The sequence below is a fragment of the Ipomoea nil genome, unplaced genomic scaffold (genome assembly GCF_001879475.1).
Source record: "Ipomoea nil cultivar Tokyo-kokei standard unplaced genomic scaffold, Asagao_1.1 scaffold1617, whole genome shotgun sequence".
Classification (NCBI taxonomy): Eukaryota; Viridiplantae; Streptophyta; class Magnoliopsida; order Solanales; family Convolvulaceae; genus Ipomoea; species Ipomoea nil.
The window spans coordinates 1,169,489-1,190,193 of record NW_017618045.1 but is presented as its reverse complement, the minus strand read 5'-3'; the positions used below and the strand labels follow the sequence as shown (position 1 = coordinate 1,190,193).

Here is a 20,705-nt window from a genome sequence, read left to right as displayed (position 1 = left end):
AAGAAAACGTACTATAAACTTAAATTACTCACATAGTCGGTATGCAAAGGCAACTCAGACAACACTAAAATACGATTGTCATGTAAAGGCGACTCATACAACACAAGTTTTAGGATAGCATTAAAAGACAACTCAGACATCACAAAATACGGTTGACACGTAATAGTGACTCACAAAGTACGACTTTTAAGAAAAGGTTACTATAAATTTTAATTACTCAGATAGTCGGTATGCAAAGACAACTCAAGCAACACAAAAATATGATTGTCACGTAAAGGCGACTCATACAATACAAGTTTTAGGATAACGTTAAAAGACAACTCAGATATCACAAAATACAATTGACACGTAATGGTGACTCACAAAGTACGACTTTTAAGAAAACGTTAATATAAACTTTAATATAGATAGTCGGAATGTAAAGGCAACTCAGGCAACACAAAAATACAGTTGCCACGTAAAGACGACTCACACACCACAAATTTTAAGATAATGTTAAAAGACAACTCAACAACACAAAATACAGTTGTCACGTAATGACTAAGAAAGCGACTTTTAAGAAAACGTTACAAAAAAATATTAATTACTTAGACAATACAAAATACAGTTGTCACGTTGACTCAAAATCACTTTAATTTCATTTTCCGGATTCATTTCATTTTGTATATTAAAATTGTCAATCTGTATTTTTTTCTTTTTGTCATTTTAAAATATTAATTTCACTTTTGCCCTTCTTCCATCTTCTTCTCTTACTCGGCATCAGCTGCAGCTGCGCTCTTCACAGAATCCTCCTCCACCATGGCCGCAGCTTCCTCAACACCCTTCCGGTGAGAATTGGAGTGCAACGTAGGAACAAACGTCGGACTATTGGCCGGTCGGTACTCCGGAAACAGCTGTCCGGTGCGGTATCGAACACCGCAGGCGTTGCAAAGAGTGTTCGGCCCCATCGGCCCCTTACGCCATTGTGGTGTCTCCGTAGCTTCACAATGGCTACACTCTCTAAACTCCTTCGATCCATCCGATGTTTGTTGCCGGCCGCATGGTGTCTTTTCCGATGAAGCAGAAGCAGTCGAAGATGACGGAGCCCCATTCCGGCGGATCCATGGATTAGAAGCTGATCGTACACGCTTCGTGCGCTTTCGTATGGGAACGATGAAGTCGAAGTATAGGTTGGACATGATGGTGTTTAGTGTTGGTGATGATGAGAAATCTTAAACAAATTATAAATCTTTATACTACTCAAAATGAGAACGGTACATAATACATTTTTATCAAATTTTTCAAATCTACATAATGAGAATGGTACATTACACATTTTTATCAAATCCCCAAAATCTACATAATTAGAATGGCACATTACACATTTTTATCAAATATCCAAAATTTACATAATGAGAATGGTACATTACACATTTTTATCAAATTCCCAAAAATCTACATAAAATTTTCACCCTCTTTTATTTTTTTTACACATAAAAGTCAATCACCTTTGATAGTTGTTTGGTATAATTTCTTTTCTCAAAAACCTAATTGAAAAAGTTGCTTTGAACAGCCTTTTGAATTTTAGCATTTTGGAGTTACAAAAATCTAATTATCAATACATTTATATTAATTTTTTAACTAAGTCAAACAATTTAGTATTCAAATACGCTAAACTTGGCTAATAGGCTAACTATATATTTTACCAAACAAGGCATTAAACTTAAATTACTCTCGGTATGCAAAGGCAACTCAGGCATGACAAAAATACGATTGTCACGTAAAGACGACTCATACAACACAAGTTTTAGGATAACATTAAAAGACAACTCAGGCATCACAAAATAGGTTTGGCACGTAAAGGTGACTCACAAAACACGACTTTTAATAAAATGTTACTGTAAAGTTTAATTACTCAGACAGTCCGTATGCAAAGGCAACTCAGGCAACACAAGAATACGATTAAAAGACAACTCAGACATCACAAAATACGGTTGACACGTAATGGTGATTCACAAAGCACGACTTTTAAGAAAACGTTACTATAAACGTTAATTACTCAGATAGTCGGTATGCAAAGGCAACTGAGGCAACACAAAAATACGTTTGCCGCGTAAAGGTGACTCACAGACCACAAGTTTTAAGATTATGTTAAAAGACAACTCAGACAACATAAAATACGGTTGTCGCGTAATGATGACTCACAAAGCACGATTTTTAAAAAAAATTACAATAAATTTTAATTGCTTAGACAACACAAAATACCGTTGTCACGTAATAGTGATTCAAAATTACTTTAATTTCATTTTCCGGATTCATTTTATTTTGTATTTTAAAAATTTTAATTGATCGTGCACGCTTCGTGCGCTTTCGTATGGGAACGATGATGTCGAAGTACAGGTTGGACATGGTGTTTAGCGACTTAGCGTTGATGATAGAAATTGAAACAAATTATAAACCTTTATATTGCTTAACAGGGCTGCTGGTTGGTTCCTTTAAACTGATAATAAATTAATAATACTAATCAATTTTACACAAAAAAAAAGAAAAAAGTGTAAGTAATTTGTAAAACTAAAAAAGTTAAGTTCACACCATCTAAGAAGTCCAATTACAGTAATAAAGTTATTATTTTTATTATATACTATATATCACGATTCCTAGCTTGAACTAGAGTGGTATACTCATATATAGTTATTTATTTATTTATCATAAATACTCTATAGGGAACTCCGTATATAAATATTCTTTTATATATATATATATATATATATATATATATATATATATATATATATATATATATGGTGATTCCTTTCCATGTTATCATTTATAGTTATTACTTTTATTTTAAATATTATATACCGTGTTTTAAATACCACAGTATATATTATTATATATTAAGTAGTTGCTGCCCGCATGGGTATCTCAACTGGTTATAGAGGTGAAACTTTGGAATAATGACTAGGGATCGAGTCTCACCAACGGCAGTGTGGGAGCAACCTCTCAAAGTGAGGGGGGTTCCTTGAGCACCGGTCTAGCCTCTATGATTAACGTTCAGTTGAGTCACCATGATTTACAACCTCCCACCGGGGTGTGTGGGAGGCCCATGTTTAGTTGAGTCACCATGATTTACAACCTCCCACCGGGGTGTGTGGGGGGCCCTTAGGGTACTAAAAGGAATAATATATTAAGTAGCCGCCGCATAAGATATTTAATATTCTACCCAAAAAAAATATTTTAAGCTATTTAAAAATTGACACTATTTACCTAATTAAGTTACTGTCAAAAATATGTGTAAATGGATTTTGATGATCCAAAGTGTAAAATAAGATTAGTATTTAGACCCTAATTTTTTTTTTTTTTCATTTTGTAGGCCTGGACAATACGTTTTTATTACTGAAATATTTGTTAACGGTTAAGCTACAAGAGAGTTCATCATAGTAAAAATTTGCTATAGACATCATGATAATTAAGGTCATCAACAGCAAGGTTTAACAATAGCACAATTTTATCTTAGCACCAAGGTTTTACCAATATAGCAGGAGTTTGAATGATGTAAAGACAACTCTCACAACACAAGTTTTAAGATAACGTTAAAAGTCAACTCAGGCAATACAAAATATGATCGTCGTCACGTAATGGTGTCTTACTAAGCACGACTTTTAAGAAAATGTTATAATAAACTTTAATTACTCAAACAACACAACATACAGTTGTGACTTAATGCAGACTCAAAATTATTTTAGTTTCACTTTCCTTATTCATTTCATTTTTTGTCACTCAAAATTTTAAAATTGTCAATCTTTATGTATTTTTATTTTTATTTTTGCTATATTATATATACCACTAACTTTGACTATATTTCACTTTTTCGCTTCTTCTATATTATCTTCTTCTCTCCAATTCCTCGGCATCAGCTACAGCTGCTCTCTTCACAGAATCCTCCTCCACCACGGCTGCAACTTCCCCAACACCCTTCCTTCTAAACTTAAAATTCAATTCGGGTTTCGGGTGGTAATTCGAATAATTCAAATTACGCCCACCCTTACAAAACTCCTTCGATCCATCTGATGTTTCTTGCCGGCCGCATGGTGTATTTTCAGGTGCAGCAGATGCAGCCGGAGATGATGGCCGGAGCCCCATTCCGGCGGATCCATGGATTAGAAGCTGATCGTGCACGCTTCGTGCGCTATCTATGGGAACGATGAAGTCGAAGTATAGGTTGGACGTGGTGTTTAGCTAGCGTTGATGATATGATGATATGATCAGAAATCTGAAACAAATTAAACCTTGATATGTATTACTCAACAGGACTGCTGGTTGGTTCTTTTAAACCTTGATGTATTAGTAATCAATGCTGAAAAATAAAAATTATGTAATTTGTAAAATTAAACCAAAAAAAGTTAAATTCATACAATCTAAGAAGAAATTAAATTACAGTAATAAAGTTATATATATATATATATATATATATATATATATTATATACTAATAAGAGCCCAAGAGAGTTAGGCCTATAATGGGTAGAAAAAATGGCGGTCACAGATTGAATGGCTCAGATTGATTAAAAGATTGATAAGATTTAAATTTTACACTAAAATTTCCTAAAATACCCACACACCGTTACTAATTCCGTTAAAATTTTAAGAATTGCCGTTAGTTCACCGTTAACTTACTCATTGATTTCAATAAAAAAAAATGGTCTTAGGTTCGAACCTCATCCCAATCAGAGTTGGCATAATTAGTACTCTATTTTACTCTTATTAAATTACTAGTTTTTCTACGCACTTTGCGCGAATAGGATAATGCCCAATACTTATTTTTAAATAAGTATTTCAAAGTATATATATCAATGCAATATTATATAGAAAATGTTCATGCATAAGTAAATAAATGTTAAATTTGTTTATTTAAATTGGTAATTTAAAATATATAAATGCAAGATAATATATGAGAGATTGATTATATATAACTGTCACAAAAATAAATGTTTGCAACTTTGTAATAATGCTAATCTAAGTACTAAGTCTAAAAGCGATAGTTTAATAAATACTCCATGCTATTTTTTGTTTAAATTTTTCTAATTCTCTTTTAGGTAGCATTGTTATTGTTTTCATCTTCAGTACGTGTCTTTTTTTTTTTTTTTTTTTTTTTTTTGGGTTATTGGTAGTATCAAAGAGGGATTCATCATGCAATGAGATTATGGTGTATGAAGTTTTAGATTTGTCTTGTTATGTATATGACTGAGATCTTAATTGTGCTATATAAATACTTTATCTTACAAGCACATGTTGATATTTGGTAGCGGTAGTTTTCCCCTACATGTTTCATGTGTTGTGAGACATCTAATTCTAAATTAATTAAATGCATATGTATTATTTTTTTTTTTGTTGTAGCTACTAATTTATTTTTTAATTTAAGTAATAAGAGCAATAAAGTGGGAAAATTATGATGTGGAACCGTGTCCACCTTGCAAGGTGGACACGGTTCCAAAACTGTTCATAATTATGAATATATAGTTCAAAAATTATGAACATATAATTCTATAATTATGAACATAGAGTTGTGAACATAATTATGAACATATAGTTCTGTAATTATGAATATAGAGATTCAATAATTGTGAATATGAAGTTCAAAAATTATGAATATATAGCTTTATAATTATGAACATATACTTCAGTAATTGTGAATATAGAGTTCAATAATTATGAATATGAAGTTCAAAAATTATGAATATATAGCTTTATAATTATGAACATATAGTTCAGTAATTATGAACATAGAACTGTGTCCACATTGCAAGGTGGACACAGTTCCACAGCATAACGATTGCGTGGATACTTTTCATCCACAATAATGAAATCGTTGATTTTTTTTTTTAATTTCCATTCGTTGTTGAGACAAATTGTTTTGAGAGTTTGTCAACGACAATTGCTGTCAACAGATGATGATAATAAATAATTCAAAATATAGGGTTAAAATAGATATTATTATAATAATATAGTAAAAATTAACTTACAAATTTCTTTAGAAGTTTTCATGCATTGTGATGGATATATTGGACCCGGAACGAACCGACCCGGAAGAGACGGACCCGAGAAGCTCCTCGGCCCAGTCAAGTGGGCCGTGGCCGAGTCGGCCCAAGGCATCTCGGCCTTGGGCCGAGTCCGGCCACGGGTGGGCTCGGTACACCCGAGCCCACCACCATGGACCCGGGCACTACCGGGTGGGTCCATGGTGGACTCGTGGACTCGGCTAGGCCGAGCTCGGCAGCTCGGCCAAGCCGAGTTGCCCGCCTTGGACCCGGTCCTGGAGGGACGCGGTCAAGGCGGGCCGACCCAACTAACCCCGATTCTAGGGGTGCGGTTGGGGGGTTTTGAGCTGATATAAAAGGACTCCCTCTTGTCCTAACAAGGGACCTGATCATTACACAACACAATAGATTCCTAAATTGCTATCTTCTAGCCTTATTGTCCTAATCAAGCTTTGTAATAGCTTATTAGCGATAATTAATACAATATACGGTCCCTGCGACCTTATTATATCTCTGCGTCATATTACTTAGTTCGTACGTATACTTATCCGGGTTTAATAATTCGGGCTACCCCCGGGGAATTAAATCCATTATTGGTGCTCTTGTTGAGAGCTGCTGTACCAGCTCAAGCGTATTCTATATTTAGTGGTCTACCACGACCTGCTACCATGACGAGATCGAGATCCAACTCTCGCCACACCAACGGTTCCCACGGCACCCAGCTCGTCGCAAACGGGAACGGCCCCAACGGGGCCCCAGCCTCCAACCGGCCGCCTCCACCAGGTCGGGGACTTGAGAGATCACCTCACCAACCATCGCAGCGGTGGGGTGCCAGCTCCCATCGCCCCTCCTCCAAATCTCGCTCTGCTACAGGAGGGGGCGGTTACCCTTTGTCAATCCTCCACGACTTTGGTTCACCTCACAGAGGGTCCCCGAGGAGGTGCGCACGACGGTCTGGAGGCCACACGAAGGACGCCGACCCCGCCTCCACCTCCCTCAAGGGGGCACACCAGTCCAAGCACCCGGCTACCCCGGGCACTCAACACCCAAATCAAAGAGGATGTCAACTCACGCCGACCATCGGACATGCGGGGAGGGGGTGACATCCGCCAAGATCACCATCGAGAGGGTGATAGAGGGAGGTCGACCCATGTTAGGCCCGCCTTTAAGAGGCTGGGCATGCGCGTGTCGGCCCGAGATAGGTTGGGCCCACCAACCCCTAATGCACTACAAGCGGGGGAGTCATGTCCCTGAAGGTCGCCAAGCCGCGGGCCCCGAGCTCCGCCGCGACGCGAGTAGGCCTCCCGAGATGAGAGGTCGGGAAACAAATGTTCGAGCTCTAAGCACCAATCGTGACGAGGTCGAGCAGCTCCGTAAGTGAATGAACGAGCTCCCAGAGGGGATGGTCGCTCCCCAACAAGCTACCACCTTGTCGACCCACCCCGTTGAGGGGCTCCAAAGAGGTGTCCGAGACCTCTTGCCTGGCCCCGACGTCTCTCGAGGGGTGCCTACTTTTACCCCGCCCCTCCCAAGGGGGTGTGATAGGTCGAGCACCCGGCTCCCCCGAACCCCAAGAGCTCAAATATTGACATATGTTCTTATTAACCCATGTTTGCGGTCGTGCGTGCCGCCCTCGACCTCGTCATTTACCTAACGGTAGTACATGGGGGACGCCCCACTGACTACCTAACGAAAGAACATGTTATGGGTTGCTTGCCCCTTGACAAGGTCGAAGCCAAGCCGGTGGGGAGAACCTACACAGTCCCCCGTGATATACACTACAAGAAGTCCTCCAATGACACCTTGCTACATTAGGTGTCAGTCATAGAGGAGGTCCACCGGGGGGTCCGTCCCCTCCAACGATGTTTTAAGAGGTGGAGCATTCCCTCCAAAGATGTTGCAAGAGGTGATCCGTCATCTCCAATGATGTTTCAAGAGGTCATCTGTCCTCTCCGATGATGTTTCAAGAGGTCGTCCGTCCTCTCCAATGATGTTTCAAGAAGGGGAACGTCTCCTCCAACGATGTTTTAAGAGGTGGAGTATCCCTTCCAAAGATGTGGCAAGAGGTGATCCATCATCTCCAATGATCTTCCAAGAGGTGGGACGTCTCATCCTACAACGTTTTAAGAGGTGGAGCGTCCCCTCCAACGACGTTTCAAGTCCCTCCAACGATGTTGTAAGGATCGAGTACTCACCCGACCTCCCTAAGGGGGCACGAGGTCCGTGCCAGGCTCGGCCATGCCGAGTCCACCATGGACCGGCGCGGCTCGGCAGTAGCCGGGTCCATGGTGACGAGCTCGGGTGTACTGAGCTCGGCCCATGGCCGAGTTGCTTTGGGTCGACCCCTCCAAAGATGTGGCAAGAGGTGATCCATCCTCTCTAATGATCTTCCAAGAGGTGGGACGTCTCATCCTACAACGTTTTAAGAGGTGGAGTGTCCCCTCCCACGACGTTTCAAGTCCCTCCAACGATGTTGTAAGAATCGAGTACTCACCCGACCTCCCCAAGCATACCCTAAGGGGGCACGAGGTCCGTGCCAGGCTCGGCCATGCCGAGTCCACCATGGACCGGCGCGGCTCGGTAGTAGCCGGGTCCATGGTGACGAGCTCGGGTATACCGAGCTCGGCCCATGGCCGAGTTGCTTTGGGTCGACCCCTCCAAAGATGTGGCAAGAGGTGATCCATCCTCTCCAATGATCTTCCAAGAGGTGGGACGTCTCATCCTACAACGTTTTAAGAGGTGGAGCGTCCCCTCCCACGACGTTTCAAGTCCCTCCAACGATGTTGTAAGAATCGAGTACTCACCCGACCTCCCCAAGCGTACCCTAAGAGGGCACGAGGTCCGACCTCGCGTACCCACCCCGACCGGAGAGTCCGATGACTTAGTCCGACAGGACTTGGCTCATGCGGGTAGCGTACCCTAAGGGGGCACGAGGTCCGACCTCGCGTACCAACCTCGACGGAAGAGCCCGGTGGCTTAGTCTGATAGAACTAGGCTCAAGCGGCTAACGTACCCTAAGGGGGCACGAGGTCCGACCTCGCGTACCAACCCCGACGGAAGAGCTCGGTGGCTTAGTCCGGCAGGACTCGGCCCAAGCGGCTTGCGCACCCTAAGGGGGCACGAGGTCCGACCTCGCGTACCAACCCCGACGGGAGAGTCCGATGACTTAGTCCGGCAGGACTTAGCTCATTCGGGTAGCGCACCCTAAGGGGGCACGAGGTCCGACCTCGCGTACCAACCCCGACGGAAGAGCCCGGTGGCTTAGTCTGATAGAACTAGGCTCAAGCGGCTAACGTACCCTAAGGGGGCACGAGGTCCGACCTCGCGTACCAACCCCGACGGAAGAGCCCGGTGGCTTAGTCTGATAGAACTAGGCTCAAGCGGCTAACGTACCCTAAGGGGGCACGAGGTCCGACCTCGCGTACCAACCCCGACGGAAGAGCTCGGTGGCTTAGTCTAATAGAACTAGGCTTAAGCGGCTAACGTACCCTAAGGGGGCACGAGGTCCGACCTCGCGTACCAACCCCGACAGAAGAGCCCGATGGCTTAGGCTCAAGCGGGGCTAGCGTACCCTAAGGGGGCACGTGGTCCGACCTCGCGTACCAACCCCGGCGGAAGAGCCCGGTGGCTTAGTCCGGTAGGACTAGGCTCAAGCGGCTAATGTACTCTAAGGGGGCACGAGGTCCGACCTCGCGTACCAACCCCGACGGAGGTGCCTGGCGGCTTAGCCCAAGGGGACTAGGCTCAAACGGTTAACATAAGGCATTGTGCTAAAAAAAAATGAATCAATAAGGGAGAGCTGATTGTCCATTCAAAACGCCAAGTCAATAGAATGTGCCCACCTCCCAGAGGGGAAACATAAAATGTGCCCACCTCCGGGAGGGGAAGCATGTTTAACGAAGCAAAGACAAAAGGAAGTATCTCCCGGAGGGGAGACATAAAAGCTGCCCACCTCCGGGAGGGGGAACATGTTTAACAAAGCAAAGACAAAAGGAAGTACCTCCCGGATGGGAGACATAAAATGTGCCCACCTCCGGGAGGGGAAGCATGCTTATCGAAGCAAGGTACAAAAGGACACACCTCCCGGAGGGGCTATAAGATATGCCCACCTCCCGGAGGGGAGCCATAAAATGTGCCCACCTCCCGGAGGAGAGACACAAATGTGCCTACCTCCGGGGGGAGAGGCATGTTAGGAAAAGTACAAAGTGGTGGAGCGGAAGACGGAACCCATATGATAAAGAAAGGATGACGCTAATCAAGCCGCTATCAAGTCTAATCCTTGAGGTTGGGGTCGGCCACGTGGGGGTCGGTCACGTTGGGGTCGGCCACGTTGGGGTCGGTCACGTTGGGGTCGGCCACGTTGGGGTCGGCCACGTTGAGGTCGGTCACGTTGGGGTCGGCCACATTGGGGTCGGCCACGTTGGGGTCGGCCACGTTGAGGTCGGTCACGTTGGGGTCGGCCACGTTGTGGTCGGCCGTGTGGGGCTCGGATCCATGGAGTGCGACTCGTGTTTACTCTCCTTCATTAACGAACCTCGGCCCAAGACGCCTCGACACAAGGCACCTCGGCCCAAGAGGGGCTACCTCATGAGCTCACCCAAGAGGAGGACGACTACCTCATGAGCTCGCCCAAAAGTGAACTCAGAAATCAAAGTCTCATACACGATGCAAGGGAGTCCAAGACTTGTTAATGTTCTTGCAGAAGAGAAGAAATCCCGATGGCGATGGAATCACACCGAAGTCGGACAAAGAGGAATGCGGAAGAGAAGAAGTCTCGCTCATGATGGATATATTACGATTGGAGCAAACCGACCCGGGAAAGCGGAACAAGGAAGTATGGAATAGACCCGGGGCATAATGGTGGGGCCCCGTGCTCGGCCCAAGGTGCCTCGGTCATGGTGAGCTCGGTCACAAGAGGTCGACTAATTATCAACTCGGGGCAATCGCGCAGGAGTCGGCTCGCAAGGTGTCTACTCTCTATCGTTGTCGACTTATCACAACGAAGAGAGTGGGGGACTCGTGATGGATATATTGGACCTGGAACGAACCGACCCGTAAGAGACGGACCCGAGAAGCCCCTCGGCCCAGTCAAGTGGGCCGTGGCCGAGTCGGCCCAAGGCATCTCGGCCTTGGGCCGAGTCCGGCCACGGGTGGGCTCGGTACACCCGAGCCCACCACCATGGACCCGGGCACTACCGGGCGGGTCCATGGTGGACTCGTGGACTCGGCTAGGCCGAGCTCGGCAGCTCGGCCAAGCCGAGTTGCCCGCCTTGGACCCGGTCCTGGAGGGACGCGGTCAAGGCGGGCCGACCCAACTAACCCCGATTCTAGGGGTGCAGTTGGGGGGTTTTGAGCTGATATAAAAGGACTCCCTCTTGTCCTAACAAGGGACCTGATCATTACACAACACAATAGATTCCTAAATTGCTATCTTCTAGCCTTATTGTCCTAATCAAGCTTTGTAATAGCTTATTAGCAATAATTAATACAATATACGGTCCCTGCGACCTTATTATATCTCTGCGTCATATTATTTATTTCGTACGTATACTTATCCGGGTTTAATAATTCGGGCTACCCCCGGGGAATTAAATCCATCACATTGATAAAAGCATAATTGAAATATTAAGTTTTGTTCTCAATAATCCAAAGAAGATTAATTAAACAAAAAAAAAAAAAAAACTGAACTTAAATTTATTATTATTTTTTAATGAAAGAAAATCAAATGATTATCAAAGTTCCTGATTTATAATGCTATGTATTTAGTCGGGCTAATTATTTGACCAAAGTTTATGTTAAATTTTAAATTTTATTTTTAATACATTTTAACATATTCGTAGTATATGTTTAACAATTATGCTAACTCTAATTGGAATGAGGTTCGAACCTAAGACCTTTCTTATAGAAATTAATGAGTAAGTTAATAATAATAAATAGTTAACGGAATATTCCGTTAATAAAGTTTATACTAACGGAATTTAAGGTTATTTAAGGAAAGAAAATAACATAATAAAGGGTAAATAAGGAAAATCATTAAAAATACTAAAATCAAAATACTATGAACGATTCATTTTAAGAAACGAGTAGTACCGACATTTTTTTTATTCCAGTTAAGGGCCTAACATTATTCGCTCTTATTAGAATTGTAGATGTAGATGTAGATATAAATAATAATTTAGTATCTACAACAAAAAATTATAGATATGCATTTCTTTAATTTAGAATTATGTGTCCACAATGCCTTTATTCAATAAAAAAAATTATTCATTATCAATAAATTAAATAAGAGAAATAATTGTATTAGTTATATTGTCTTTATTTTTCTACAATATAAAAATTCTTTATATTCAAATTTATTAATTGATTATATTCGCTACATTGTCCTTACAACGTCTTAATTCAGTGAAAAAAAAATTATTCATTATCAATAAATTAATTAAGAGAAATATTTTCATTAGTTATATTGTCCTTATTTTTCTCAAATGTAAAAAATTTTTACATTCAAATTCATCAATTGATTATATTCACTACATTGTCTATCTTTTTTGTGCACTATTTTTCTAATTAAATATCAAAGTTATAATACAAAATAATGCTATATATTTATTTACCAAGTATTTTATTAATACCATGAAAAAAAATAAAAAATATATAATTAATTAAAGCAAACCATATTAACTACTTGAGAGTTTTTCAAAAAAAAAAAAAAAAAAACTACTTTGAGAGATTTTGTGACAAAGAGAGTATTCAAATCACACAACAAATTGAAGTGAGAACTACCTTGCAATGTCCTTGTTTGACAATCAGTAGTTAGCGGATTATATTAGCGGATTTGACCAACGAATTTATTTAATTATTAACATCGGGTAGAAAAAATGACCGTCAAATTATTAAATCAAATGAATGGTCCAAATTGTTCAGGTTTTAATTTTTTTTAATGTTTTTCTAATTTATCCTTAATTATATGATTATCCATTTAACTTTTCCGTTAAATACCATTAATTCACCGTTAGTCTAATTCTAATATTAACGTCTAATATAGAATTATAATTACACCATTAATCTAATTCTAATATTAAAGTCTTAATATAACTTAACCACAAATCCTAATGTCAAAATCTCCTCAAACAATATTAGTATATATTTAATATTTTATGCCCTAATTTTTATTTGTTCTCCCTTATGTCCCGTATTTGGTTTCAACCATACCTATACAATTATTTTATTGACAATTATAATCAATCTTGACTATATTATCTTGCATTTGTAAACTTAGAATTACCTATTTAACCCGCACGGGCTTAGCTCAATGGTCTAGTGGGCAGTATTTGGGAGAAGAGACCAAGGTTTGAACCTCGGCGGCCGCAGTGCGGGAATTATGTCCAAAGTGGGTAGATTCCTTGTTCGCACCGGCATTTGGTCCTGTCTGCTGAACCATTGAGTCACCGTGATTTACAACTTCCCACAATGCTCTGTCGAGTCGGAATGTGGGGGGCCCTTGGGGTTGGGGACTCAACCTTTGCTAGAAGAATTATCTATTTAAATACGCAAATTCAACCTTCAATTATCTATGTATGAACAATTTCAATATAATCTTTTCTTAATATACTTTAAAGTACTTATTTAAAAAAAAAAAAATACATTGCGCAATGCGCGTAAAAAACTAATATATATATATATATATATATATATATATATATATATATATATATATATATATGGCGATTCCCACCTAGATGTGGTGGTTTACTCGTATATAGTTATTTATTTATTTATTATAAATACTATATAGGGAACCCTATATATAGGTACTTTTTATATAAATACTTAAGATTTCTGATCACCATCAACGCTAAGTTGCTAAACACCATCATGTCCAACCTATACTTGGACTTCATCGTTCCCATACGAAAGTGCACGAAGCGTGCACGATCAGCTTCTAATCCACGGATCCGCCGGAATGGGGCTCCGTCATCTCCGACTGCTTCTGCTTCATCGGAAAAGACACCATGCGGCCGGCAAGAAACATCGGATGGATCGAAGGAGTTCAGAGAGTGCAGCCATTGTAAAGCTACGGAGACACCACAATGGTGTGAGGGGCCGATGGGGCCGAACACTCTTTGCAACGCCTGCGGTGTTCGATACCGCAGCGGACGGCTGTTTCCGGAGTACCGACCGGCCAATAGTCCGACGTTGGTTCCTACGTTGCACTCCAATTCTCACCGGAAGGTTGTGGAAATGAGAAGGAAGGGTACTGTTGAGGAAGCTGCGGCCATGGTGGAGGAGGATTCTGTGAAGAGCGCAGCTGCAGCTGATGCCGAGGAAGAGAAGAAGATGGAAGAAGTGAAAAAGTGAAATATAGTCAGAAAACAAAATACAGATTGGGAATTTTAAAATACAAAATGAAATGAATCCGGAAAATGAAATTAAAATAATTTTGAGTTTGACAACTTTATTTGTGCTGGTTGAGCAATTAAAATTTATTGTAACATTTTATTAAAAGTTGTGCTTTGTGAGTCATCATTACGTGATAACTGTATTTTATTTTGTTTGAGTTGTCTTTTAATGTAATCTTAAAATTTATGGTGTGGGAGTCACCTTTACGTGGCAATCGTATTTTTGTGTTGCCTGAGTTGTCTTTGCATACGGACTATCTGAGTAATTAAAGTTTATAGTAACGTTTTCTTAAAAGTCGTGCTTTGTGAGTCACCATTACGTGTCAACCGTATTTTGTGATGTCTGAGTTGTCTTTTAATCGTATTTTTGTGTTGCCTGAGTTGCCTTTGCATACCGACTGTCTTAGTAATTAAAGTTTATAGTAACGTTTTCTTAAAAGTTGTGTTTTGTGAGTCACCTTTATGTGTCAAGCGTATTTTGTGATGTTTGAGTTGTCGTTTAATGTTATCCTAAAACTTGTGTTGTATGAGTCGCCTTTACGTGACAATCGTATTTTTTGTCTTGCATGAGTTGCCTTTGCATACCGAGAGTAATTAAAGTTTAATGCCTTATTTTCAAAAAAAAAAGTTTAATGCCTTGTTTGGTAAAATAGTTAGCCTATTAGCCAATTTTAGATTATTTGACCACTATTAATTGTTTGACTTAGTTAAAAAATCAATATAAGTGTTTAGATAATTAGCTTTTTGTAACTTCAAAATGCTAAAATTCAAAAGGCGGCTCAAACCAACTTTTTCAATTAGCTTTTTGAGAAAATAAATTTTACCAAACAGCTATCAGTGACGATTGAATTTTATGTGTAAAAAATAAAAGAGGGTGACAATTTTATGTAGATTTTGGGAATTTGATAAAAATGTGTAATGTACCGTTCTCATTATGTAGATTTTGAGAATTTGATAAAAATGTGTAATATACCGTTCTCATTATGTAGATTTTGGGAATTTGATAAAAATGTGTAATGTACCGTTCTCATTATGTAGATTTTAAAAATTTGATAAAAATATATAATTTACCGTTCTCATTATGTAGATTTTGAGAATTTGATAAAAATGTGTAATGTATCGGTCTCATCACCGTTTTTAAAGTAGGTTTATTGTTCTATGCATTTAATGAAGAAAGAGAAAAGGTAATTTGCATACATTTTCTCTCTCCTCCATTTCCTAGCCATGTTATATTGTTTTTTATTTTTCTCTAACCCCCATTACTGGCAAATTAATATACTGTGAGGATCACGGTCCAAAACGATGCTGTTAAATTTTATTAGTTAAAATATTATACTTTATGATATGTGTTCGAGAATAATGTACTTTACGTATTAGAATAATGAAACTTCTGAGATAAGATAATGTAATTTATAAGTTAGAATAATGTACATTATAAGTTATAAAAATGTATGTTGCAATGAGTTACGTGAAAAAAAAAAAGTGTTTTAAACAAACCGACATCATTTCCTGAAAAAGAAAATTGTGTTTAAACAAACCGACGTTGTTTCCTTAAAATAATTAAAATTCTTTTAAAATTCCTTAAATAATTTGTAAATTGAAAGTAAGACTTCTTCTTCTCAATTTAAAAAGATTGACCGTGAGAAGAAGGCAATGTCATTGCCTTCTTTCCAAAATTAAAGTAGAAAAGTAATTCAAAAAAAAAAAAAAAAAAAAAAAAAAAAAAAAAAAAGAGAAAATGGGTCAAATAGGCCCTCGAACTTTAGCTTAAAAGTCAATTAGGCCCCTAAACTTTTTAAAGGTGCAATTACACCCATCAACAATTCATTTAAGTGCAATGAAGCCCAAAAACAAATTAATGACCTGCTATCACAGGTCATTAGGGTTCAGGCCACCTTCCCGCGATTTTTTCGGCAAAAAAATAAAGTGACCAGCGAAATTTTCGACAAAAGAAGTGACCGGCGAAATTTCCGGCAAATCTGGGTCGGTTGCTGGTCACCTTTTTTTTTTTGTCGGAAAATTCGCCGGAAGGTGGCCTGAACCCTAATGACCTGTGATAGCAGATCATTAACTTGTTTTTGGGCTTCATTGCACCTAAATGAATTGTTGATGGGTGTAATTGAACCTTTAAAAAGTTTAGGGGCCTAATTGACTTTTAAGCTAAAGTTCGAGCGCATATTTGACCCTTTTCCCTAAAAAAAAAAAAAAGGGGCACAAGTGTTAAATCAATCGTTATGCTATGGACCCGTGTGCAACATGCATGCTAGACACGGGTAACAGCACTGTTATCTCCTCTTTTTTTAAAAAAAAAAAATTTCAGACCGCTTCGTTATAGGAGTATATGTTCATAATTTTATTACTATATGTTACTAATTGTACATTCATAACTCCATAACCGTACGTTCATAACTCTATAACTGTACATTCATAACTCCATAACTGTACATTTATAACTCCATAACTGTACATTCATAACTCCATAATTGTACATTCATAATTTTCGAAGCTCTATGTTCACAATTTTAGAGCTCTATGTTCATAATTTGATCACTATATGTTCATAATTGTAAGTTCATAATGTTAGAGCTCTTTGTTCATAATTCGATCAATAACTGTACATTCATAATTCCATAACTGTAGATTCATAATCTCATAACTGTAGATTCATAACTCCATAACTGTACATTCATAACTCCATAACTGTACATTCATAATCTTCGAAGCTCTATATTTACAATTTTAAAGCTCCATGGTCATAATTTTATCACTATATGTTCATAATTGTAAGTTCATAATGTTAGAGCTCTGTGTTTATAATTTCATAATTGCATAACTGTACATTCATAACGGCATAACTGTACATTCATAATCCAAAAATAAATAAATAACGCCGTTAACGGCAAAACACGAGCGAATTTGTTTTTTTTTTTTTTTTTTTTAACTAAATGACGCGTTTTTTTTTTAAACGACGTCGTTTTGGGCCCGTGTCCACAATGAATTGTGGACACAGGTCCAGGGCATAATTTGCCGTGTTAAATAAACCCATCTATTACTGCAAAGTGCTCAATTCTCACCACGAACTAAATTATGTGTCAAATAGGCCCATCAACCAACTAAATTTGTTCAATTGACATTTTTTATAGGTTGCCTATTTAATTATTAAAAATAAATAAATAAATAGAATAAAAATTTAAAAAAAAAAAATTAAAAAAAAAAAAAAAAAAAAAAAAGAATATCAGCCACCGGCTGTCCGGCGAGGACACAGCCGGTAGCTGCCCTTTCGCAGACAGCCGTGGCTGTCAACAATGAGGTCCAGATCTAGACCTCAAACAGCCATGGACGGCCATGGTCGTCCCCAGACAGCCATGGCCGTTTGGAATGAGGGCAGCGGCCATGACCGGCGCCCTCGTTCCAAGCCGTTTGAGGTCCAGATCTGGACCTCATTGTTGACAGCCGTGGTTGTCCAACTGTCCTCGCCGGACAGCCGGTGACTGATATTCTTTTTTTTTTTTAATTTTTTTATTCTATTTATTTATTTATTTTTAATAATTTCATAGGTAACATGCTAACAACCTGTAAAAAATGTCAATCAAACAAATTTAGCTGGTAGATGGACCTATTTGGCACTTAATTTAGTTCGTGGTGGGAATTGAGCACTTTGCAATAGTAGATGGGTCTATTTGACATTTGTGCGAAAAAAGGGCAATGGCATAGCTGCTTTACAAAAAAATGTCCAAGATTTTAAAATTACATAAAATTGTCTGTCATCTCCAAATTTATACATTTTAAGTTATGACTCTATCAGCTAACAGCTAATTACCAAACACTTTTCTACAATCAGCTTATATTATCAACTAGTTATACCATCAAATTAACCCAATCAGCTAACAGCTAACCGCCATTTACCAAACATGGCCTATAGTAACGTTTTCTTAAAAGTCATGCTTTGTGATTCACCATCCCATTAAGTGGCAACCGTATTTTCTGTTGCTTGAGTTGTCTTTTAACGTTATCTTAAAACTTATGTTGTGTGAGTCGCCTTTACGTGACAACTATATTTTTGTGTTGTCTGGATTGCCTTTGCATACCGATTGTTTTCACTCCATACCATGGTTGAATATTTAATGCTCAAAAGATAACTCTCTTCCCTCTTGACCTCAACTGCAATAAGTTTTCATAGTCACGGTTACTTCAATATTAAGTCTAATAAGTACATTTAAGCTAACTATCGAAATATAAACTGAAGTGAAATCCTAATTAACATAGACGTACGTGGAATATATATACAACCCAAAAAAAGTATTCTAACAGCATATTTCATAATCTACAAAGAATAGATAAATGTATTTATAGTAGTCGAAACCCATGTGATTTTTCAATGTGAATAAAGCTAAGGCTTATTCATAACCTTTCCAAACAATATTTTCCCAACTTCATACATTGGAACACTTTGGAATCAATGCCTCATTACCCATTATCTGTTTTAAGTGTATAAATATATAAAGTTCATCTTCTTATATTGAAGAATTTAAATTCATTTTTGACACAATCCAAATTGGTAATGGAACTCCATTAAAATAATAATGCTTCAAAATGACTACTTATATATCAATTTTTTAGACTATATTTTCTTTTATAGGATGCATGCATCGTCTCTCGTATATGTTAAAATGTTGACACTATCTATATATTTAAGCCGTTGTTAGGTATAAAGTGTAAATAAATTTTGATGATGCAAAATGTAAAGGAAGATTAGCATTTAGACCTCAAAATTTTTTTATTTTGTAGACCTAAACAATATGTTTTTGTCACTGAAATATTCGTAGTGTGTTGTGTGTTAAGCTACAAGAGAGTTCAACACAGTATGTAGAAGTTTGCTACAAACTTCATGATAAGGTCATCAACAACAGACCTCTTTCCTCTTATGCCCCTCCTTTTTATTTATAGGAATCATTACTCTTAACATTCTGACATTATAAAATTCCCTTGTACTTCTAATTCATTTTTTTATTCTATTTACTCTGTATGTTGATTTGCATGTCTTCTTCACTAATAACTTCTAATATGAACTTAAATTGTAACTATCTTAAATGAAGTCTATCTATTCCAATAAGAGAAACAAAATTAATAAGGGTTGACTATGGCCCTATTTGGTAACTTTTAATACGAACTTAAATTGTAAATATTTTAAATGAATGTAAAATGTTTGATTAATTAGTTTTTTTTAACAATTTATTGTTTCAAAATGTTAAAATTTAAAAAGCTGTTCAAAATAACTTTTTCGATCAGTGTTTTAATAAAATTATTTTGCATATAATCAACTATTAGCTAAGCACTTTTCTACAATCAACTAATCATATCAATTGGTCAAACTCACTAACCCAATCAGGCAGCTATTTACCAAACACACATATGGCTATAGGGAAAGAGAAAGAAAAAAAAAAAAAAAAAAAGGATGACCCCTAAAATCAATCACACAAGACCATGGTTGCAGTAGGCGCTAGGCGCTAGTCGGGCGGCCGTGCAGCGCCTAGCGCCTAGGCGGACACCAAAAAAATTAAAAAAAATAGTGACAGACTCGTAGTTCGACAATTTTAATGAGGTTGTTTTCAACGTTCACTCAAATAACACATCTAAATAGATGAAATAATGATAATTTATAAGTCATAATGTCATAATAATATTAAAATCAATAATTAATGAAAGACGACATCGGTCAAAATTGGTCAAAATCAGACAAAATCGGTCGAAATCGGTCGACTCGGCCGAGTTGACCGACTCAGCCGAGTTGGCCGAGTTTGGCCGCCCAGACCTCCTAGGCGGCCGGCCGAGTTTTGGCCGCCTTTAGGCTAAAACTCTAAGGCTCGGTGCCGCCTCGAGTTTTGCAACCTTGCACAAGACTCATTCATTATAAAAATATCATATAAAAATTGTCTGGCACACATAAGGGCAAAAGCAGCAATGCCCATATGAAATTATTTAAAGAAAAGACTCAAAAAAACCACATTGATTCAGCAACAAAATGAAATTCTTACAGAAAAACTCTAAAGTGTTACCACTTGAAAATGCATTGAGGAATGCTGACATGTATGTTTAGACTTCATCATGGAAACTGATCTAAAACCATGATATCGGAACAAACATATATAAACATTAAGCATTAAACGATCAGATCAGGTCGTGCCATTCTCAGTCACTGGTACCTTCTTAGATTTCTCGCTCGTATCCAACTGGCTGAAGTTCCCCTTTTCCTTGAACAGCTGAGTGTGGTGGTGCCTGCAATACAGCTTATG

The 20,705-nt window shown here is 38.7% G+C and overlaps 2 protein-coding genes across 2 annotated transcripts; one reads left to right on the top strand and one right to left on the bottom strand.

The window, feature by feature from the left end:
- Window positions 1-749: 749 nt before the first annotated feature.
- LOC109191095 (GATA transcription factor 9-like) lies at window positions 750-1,178 on the bottom strand. The gene has a single exon (XM_019341666.1). It carries the CDS (start codon window positions 1,176-1,178, stop codon window positions 750-752), a length of 429 nt encoding a protein of 142 aa, XP_019197211.1.
- A 12,710-nt stretch (window positions 1,179-13,888) lies between these two features.
- Window positions 13,889-14,371, top strand: LOC109191094 (GATA transcription factor 11-like). The gene has a single exon (XM_019341665.1). The coding sequence runs from the start codon at window positions 13,889-13,891 to the stop codon at window positions 14,369-14,371; it is 483 nt and encodes a 160-aa protein (XP_019197210.1).
- The last annotated feature ends 6,334 nt before the right edge of the window (window positions 14,372-20,705 follow it).